Raw genomic sequence first — 7239 nt, forward strand, 5'->3', positions numbered from 1 at the left:
CTAGAACAGAACTAGAACAGAATTCTCTCTTACCTTTATGGCCACCTTTTCCATTTCCTCTTCATCCTCATGCTTCAGCATACCCTCGTATACTTCACCAAATGCTCCACTGCCCAAAAAATTCAACAAAGTAATTTGACTCCAATTAATATGAGGCAATAGAGCAATATCAGCATCACTCAAAGGACCACCTGTATACATGGTCGAAGCGCTGGTCATAGAAAATGCTCTATTACGTGCTGCCAATTGTTGTTGCATTGTAGACAAATTACTCCAAATACTAGGACGACTTTTAGCCAATAATTGTTTGGCTTTCAGGCGACGTTTTTGTACTAACAGAGACAAAGAAAAAAACAAAAATAATAATGATTTACATAATTGAATTGAACTTTGTCGGTATGTGTGTATTGGTGTGTTTTCTTACCTTTACGTATGACAATTAGTATGATAACACAGGTGGTTACTATGGCTGCCGGCGCTATAATGGCCAACACTAATGAGTTACGTTTTTGTGGTGAGACAAATGGTTCCAATACACGTTCACTATCCTCACTGTAAGGCCCCCAGCCATAGGGTTCATTACGCGCACGCACACGAAACATTAAGAAACGCATAGTGTGCAACTCACGTACTATGCAACTTAGTTCGGTGGTATTGCAATACGACAGCCATTTATCTTCCAGAGGTTGTAATTCCTCTACCCAAGGCATTTGAGCTAAACGGGTTATTGATGAAGTGTTAGAGGCATTGGCTGTTGGTATTACAATATTGCGTCTTATTCTTTTATGTTGTCTAGCCTGTAATGCCTCGAGATTGTATTCTGTTATGGTGGCTCCATTATTTTTGGCTGGATCCCAAAATACTTTGAATATTTCTCCAGTTATATGCTCTATTTGAGGTTGTCCTGGTCTGCCGGGAGCATCGCCCAAAGTCTCGTAGATATAATGGGAACTGGGCACTTCAGGCCATATGTATATCCTTTCCACTGAGGCAAATTGAAGTTTGAGATAAAATTCATATTTTGTTTTAGGTTCCAGATTTGTAACAGTAATGTTATCCGTTACACCCGTTATGTCGATGCTAAAGGGAAAATCTTCGGGATCTTGTGTTAGAGGAGTACATTCCAAAATTACCGAATCATAGTCCGTATTAGCTTGCCATTGTAGGGTTAAATTATAGGCTTCTTTTTCTATTAACTGCAAAGGTTCTGGTTCGGGAAAGGTTTTCACAAGTAATTTTTCGGTGGTGTTAAATTTAGAAGGTTTCGAATAGACTTCCAGCCATATATGATACTCCTGAGCAGGTTCCAAGTTCATTAAAATCATTTCAAAATCATCCACTCTTTTGTGTGAGGTCAAGGATGAATTTAAAGCCTGCCAGTAGAGTTGATAAGCTACCGAATCAGCATTAAGTTGTTGGGGTTCTAACCAAGCCACCGCTATTTCGGAGGGACTTAAGGGTGAAGCTGTAAAATTCATTGGTTGCCAGGGATTACCTTCTTGGGTTCTGATAACGAATTCAGGATATTGCATTTCCTCAATCAAAAACTTTTGTTGATAGTAAGAAGAGGCGTTTATTCTCAGGGTGTAGTTGGTAAAAGGCCTTAGTTCGGTTATGTTGAGAGGACCCGGTTTCAGTTGGTATTCTTTTACAAAGTCTTGGGGCCCATTAAGCAGAATATGATAACTTAAACCCGGTATGGGTAGTTTACAGTTCTCAAAGGGATTCTTTTTCATGAGCTGTAAAACCATAAACTCCTCCGAGACTTCTTGTACAAACAATTGCTCTAGGGAACTAAACTCTCCATTCAACGCATTATACTCCATTATTAAACATTCTCTTTTGGGATATTCTTGATAGTTGAAAGCTTTAATAAGTTTTATTTCCTTGAGTGCTTGTGTAAATTCCAAATTATGTTTACGTCTATTAAAGGCCTTGAGTGTATGATTGTAGAGAGAGTAAAAATAACCTGAATCTCTTTGAAAGTTGGCATTAATCTCAATTTCCTCTAGCGGTATCTTTAAAGAGGTGCTAAGATGTCTTTGCAATTCATAAGCATAAAGTTTTCCCTTAGAATCGATCAGATTTACCGATTCTATATCCGGCATTAGGGAACCCTCAAACATTTGATGGTAGAAGAAATGATTTTTGAATTTAAGCTGAGAAAAATCAGATAGATTTCTACCTTGTAGTGTACAGTTGTTTCTATTGTCCAGCTCATATTCCAACCACAACAAAGAACGGGAATAGGGTAAGACTATAAGGTTCTTTAAAAGTTTTCCCGGACTTAAGGAGAAGATTTTCGAACCGAGCATTACTTTGCCCTCATATTGATTCAAATCCAGTTCATAAATACCCACCAAATTCTCCTTTTCTCCCGACAGCTCCGCCCAGTAGACCTTGCGCAATATCCAGTCCACTGTTAAGCCCAAAACTTCAGCTCTCATGCGTGCCAATTTCAATGAAGCCGCACCCGGCTGATAGGTCATTAACTCTACATTTTCATTGACCCATATCAATCGTTGTTCTCCGCTAATCATAGATAAATGTTCTACCTCGCTAGAGGTATAAACCCATTTTTTCGTTACATTCAAATCCAAATCTAATTCTGCTATATACTCGGAAGTTGTAAATAATAATTTTGGAATGGCTTGAGAATCAGGATTTATAAAGTGAGTAAGCAGGGATGTTTTCTCACCACCCTTAGAACGTGTTAGGGAAAAAGCTTGAACCTGGAACATATAGGATTCCTCTTTAAGTAAATTATAAAATCTAACCTCATGACTTTTCAAACCCATATCCTCAATATCCTTGACACTGTGTAGATCCTCTTTGAGATAGCAATAGACTTTATAGAATACCTCTTTTTCCGAGGAAATATTATCGGGTGAATCCCATCGTACCAAAGCGGTAATGTTACTCTGTTTCTGCAAAGGTTCCATGATCTGCTCTACAAAAACTCTCAAGTTTTTCGGTTGCTTAGGAGCTGCAGAGGGAGTTTTAAGTAGAACAGTAGTAGCAGGACCTTGAGCCCACAAGGAAACGGGAGTAATGGTGACATTTATTGCCAAACCAGCCATTTTAAATTCCGTTATACGCACCACAGTTTGGGCCACTTCAAATGTTAGTATAAATTGCGGTTCCAAAGGCCAAGTCGAAATTAGAACTTTGTAGAAAATTGTAATATTGTCATTAGTATTCACCGCAGACCATTTGATGTTGAAATCATCCCAATAGCCTTCGGTTATATAAACACTATCACGATCTATGGCTTCGGGTATAATGTTTGGATCATGCACATTGCTGAAATCTTGTCTTAAGGTCACAAAATTAGCTTTATGCTTTAGGGGAATAGCTAGAGTCATAGGTTGCGTGAAATAATCCTGGCCGCCCACCATTACCACCACTTCTCTTTCCATTGCCTTTAACCAAATAAAACAATCGATTTCTTGAAGAAAATTAAAAGAATCTTGCAAAATTTTATAATTTTCCGGCAGATCAAATAAATCATCAGATTTAACAAAATCCAAAGAAGATGAAAACAGCCTCGTTTTACCCTCCTGATGTTGAACCCACCAATAAATCTTTTGTTGCACAAAATCCAAGGCAAATCCTTGTATAGACTCACCATTACCATTGTTATGATAATATTCCATTTCTTGTGACACCATTAAGCCATTAAGTTTTCGTCTTAGCAAACGTGTATCGGTCGTGTAATATATATAGCCCTTCGCCACATCCAATTTGATAAGTCGAGCTCCAAAAATAGGTAAAAGTTCTTTGTATTCACCGTTTAAATTCGATCTTACTATACAATTCTTGCTGACATCAGACCAGTACAACTTTTCCGCACGCCAATCATAGTCCACACTATAGACATTGGGTTGTTGAAAACCACAAGATATCTCCGTATTCATGAGATTAAAACAGCCCAACTGATGGCTCGTTTTATCTATATAATACACCGAACTATTGATTTGTTTAAAACTTTCGATATTTTTATAAGCCAAAGCTTTAAGCTCGGCTGGTTGTAATAACACTTCAGTCTGCCATAGACCTCTATCACTAGCCCATAAAAAATGATGATCACCCATAGGCCAGGTGCGGGTCAATAACTCCTGCGACCATTCACTGGTTGTAGCACTCAAACCTTGTCGATTGGGGGCATTTAATAAAGCTCTCACTTTGATTTTGTATAAATTATTGGCTTGTAAACGTTCCACCTGGAAATGGGTGGACTTAATACTGCGTATATTGAAAGCATTATTACTCGAGACATCCAATATATCCAATTCATATTCCCAATTTTGCCAAGAGGCCTTTGATTGAAATTTTTTCAATCGCTGAGGAGACAGCCAGGAAATTTTAGCCTTGTTGGGTGATAACACAGCCTGTACGTTTTCCGGTTCTTTTAAGGGTTTGGGTAAGGGCTGTATATAGTTCTTTAGACTCGTTGACATCAAAGGCATTAACTTCCAACACCATTCTATCTCCTTAAAACCCAATATATCCACTTCTTGTTGACCCTCCATATGCTGTCTCAATAAATGCGAACCATTGGTCATGATAAGCCAATTTTCGAAAGTGTCAAACCACAAAATATCTCCTTGGAAATTTGAACTAACATTCCATGACTTCTGCTCCTTGAATTTACTATCATAAGAAAGCTCATATATAGAACGTTCTTTGGCATTATAAGCATTTAATAGATATGAATGATATTGATTGGAAAAGTGCTCTAGTTCAAAGGGTAATATATATTGAGAAACCTTAAATGTTTTAAGATTAATGCGGCTTAATTGAAAGCTTTCAGTTGAGGCAAATATCCAGCCATTTAAGGGATCTATATGTAAATGCTTTAAAGGCTTTAAAGAGGGCACCAGCAATTCAACATTGGAACCATTAAAATCTAAACGTTTCAATATCCAACTATTAGCAATAGAAGTCTAAAAGACAAAACATAACATAAGCTAAAAATTCAAAAAAGCTTTTCACTTATTCACTCACCCCTCCTGCCACATAAAGCTTTTGATTTAACCAATCCACTGCCAGCTTAGAGGGTACAAAACCTGATTCTTCTTCCAGTAAATTCAATAACGTATAATTGGCTGAATCATCTATAAACAAACTGGTAAAAGAAAGAAAGCTTTTAGACAAAAGCTCTAAGTTAAAAGCTTATTCGTTAACACCCACCTTACAACCACTCCCTTTTTATTTATAACAAATAAACGTTTGGTATATTGATGAACATCAAAATCGGTTAGAATCTCCTCACTTTTATACAAGACCCTACTTTCTACCAAAGGATCCAACGATTTCATCACTATACTATATTCTCCCGCTATGAGTAAAGTATTTAAATCATCCAATTTTATTTGAGGAGCTTTTAAAGCTTTTGTGGTAACATTAACCTCCGACCAGGGACCCTCACCTTCAGCATTAATCATACTTAAATGGAGAGTGTATGAGGTAAAAGGTAAAAGTTTGGAGAAGATGTGATAGCTTGCCGTGGGAGGTAATAGTTGTTTATGCTTCTGCGAAAAAAAGCTTTCAACTTAATTTAAACTTAATTAGTTAAACTTAACTTACATTTTCAAATTGTTCATTGCTCTCGGTGGCCTTTAACATCACCTTATAGTTGGTTAAAGGACCATTTGTAAATTTTCCCGGCTGCCAAAAGACAACAATATGTGTTTCATCTAAAGCTAATGTCTGTGTAATAATCGGCTTTGATATGGGCCGACCTAGGGCGGGTGTGGTATAGATTTCAGAAGCTGATGAGTACAGGACATCATATAAATTGTCGCCAAATGGTAACTCGAAACGAAACTGAAAAGAATATTTTAAAATTAGATGAAAACTTAAAAAGAAAACATCCTAAAGCTCTTAAAAAACTTTTTCTATTAGACTAAATTTCATTAGAAATAGCTTTTTGCGTTACTAAAGCTCTTTTTTAAAGCTTTTACCAACTTCCAACATAATTTACTCAAAAAAAAACATAAACACTTTTTCATTTACTAGAAAGTTTCTTAAATTATATTTCTTTCCCCATGAATTTTTGCTTTAATAAACATTTAAGCTTTTGCTGCCTCAAAAAGTATTTATTATCCTCTTAATAACTTACAGTGACAAAAAATCCTCTTACCTTATATGATGTATACGGCATTAAACCATCCATTATGTCACATTCAAAATTCTCATTACAATTATAGTCTGCTAAATTCCACCATTGTTCTTCTGGCTCTTGTTGGCTACGTTTTGCAACTTCTTCTCCATTTTGCTCAACAACAGCATCATTTTCAAAATCGTCATTGTTCTCGTCATCGTCAACATCATCAGCAACATTATCATGTTTATCGCCTTTATCGTTATGTTTTAGTAGAGATGATTTTTGGTCTTCTAGTTCGACATGCTGTTTGGACTGTTGTTGACTGCCTACTCCTTCGCTACTATTGATGTCTGGGGTGTCATTAACAGCTAAAGCCGGTGATGATGATGTTGATGATGCTGTTACCGAGGCTGCCGCTGGCCTTGATGTTATTGTTGTTGTTTTAGCACTTAACACATATTGGTATTGTATATTAAATGGTCTGCTGGCCATATATAGTGCCGGCAAAAGTGATGTCGTTGCTGTAGTTATGGGCCATTTAAGTGTCAATGTATTCAAAGTTTCATTATCATGCAACAGCTGCGGTTGAAGTGAAGTGGTGGTAGTAGTTGTTGTTGTTGTTGCAGACATCGCCTTTGACTTTGTTGTGGACATAGTTGCTGTTGTTAATAAACGTTCAACATGTAAACGTTGCAAATGCCAATACTGCCTTTGGGTGGTCTCACAAGCGGAAATACACGGTAAATCAAAAGGATAAAATTGTGTTGAGGACTGTTGTGAAACAGCAGAAACAGCATAAAAGAAGCAGAAAAACGAAAACAGCAAAGTATGTGTGAGAAAAAATTATTGAAATTTTTTTGTTGTTAGTTGTTTACAGCAAAACTGAGTTTTAAATTAAAATGAAAACGGAGCAAAGTTAAGAAGGCACAAATACTACTTTTTACAAATAGAAAGCATAGAAGAGTTACCAGATTTTAGAAATACTACCTTTTTCTATATAGACTAGACTATAGACTAGACTATATACTATAGACTAGACTATAGACTAGACTATAGACTATAGACTAGACTATAGACTAGACTATAGACTAGACTATAGACTAGACTATAGACTAGACTATAGACTAGAC

General features: G+C 36.7%; 1 protein-coding gene across 1 annotated transcript; it reads right to left on the reverse strand.

The window, feature by feature from the left end:
• Positions 1-6917, reverse strand: LOC124418741 (protein sevenless-like). Its single transcript, XM_046945980.1, has 6 exons — positions 6146-6917; positions 5590-5829; positions 5194-5534; positions 5008-5128; positions 425-4946; positions 1-332 (listed from the first exon to the last, which is right to left on the reverse strand). Exons 1-6 carry the CDS (start codon positions 6761-6763, stop codon positions 1-3), a joined length of 6174 nt encoding a protein of 2057 aa, XP_046801936.1. The 5' UTR covers positions 6764-6917.
• Positions 6918-7239: the final 322 nt, after the last annotated feature.

This window comes from Lucilia cuprina, chromosome 3 (assembly GCF_022045245.1).
Source record: "Lucilia cuprina isolate Lc7/37 chromosome 3, ASM2204524v1, whole genome shotgun sequence".
Classification (NCBI taxonomy): domain Eukaryota; kingdom Metazoa; phylum Arthropoda; class Insecta; order Diptera; family Calliphoridae; genus Lucilia; species Lucilia cuprina.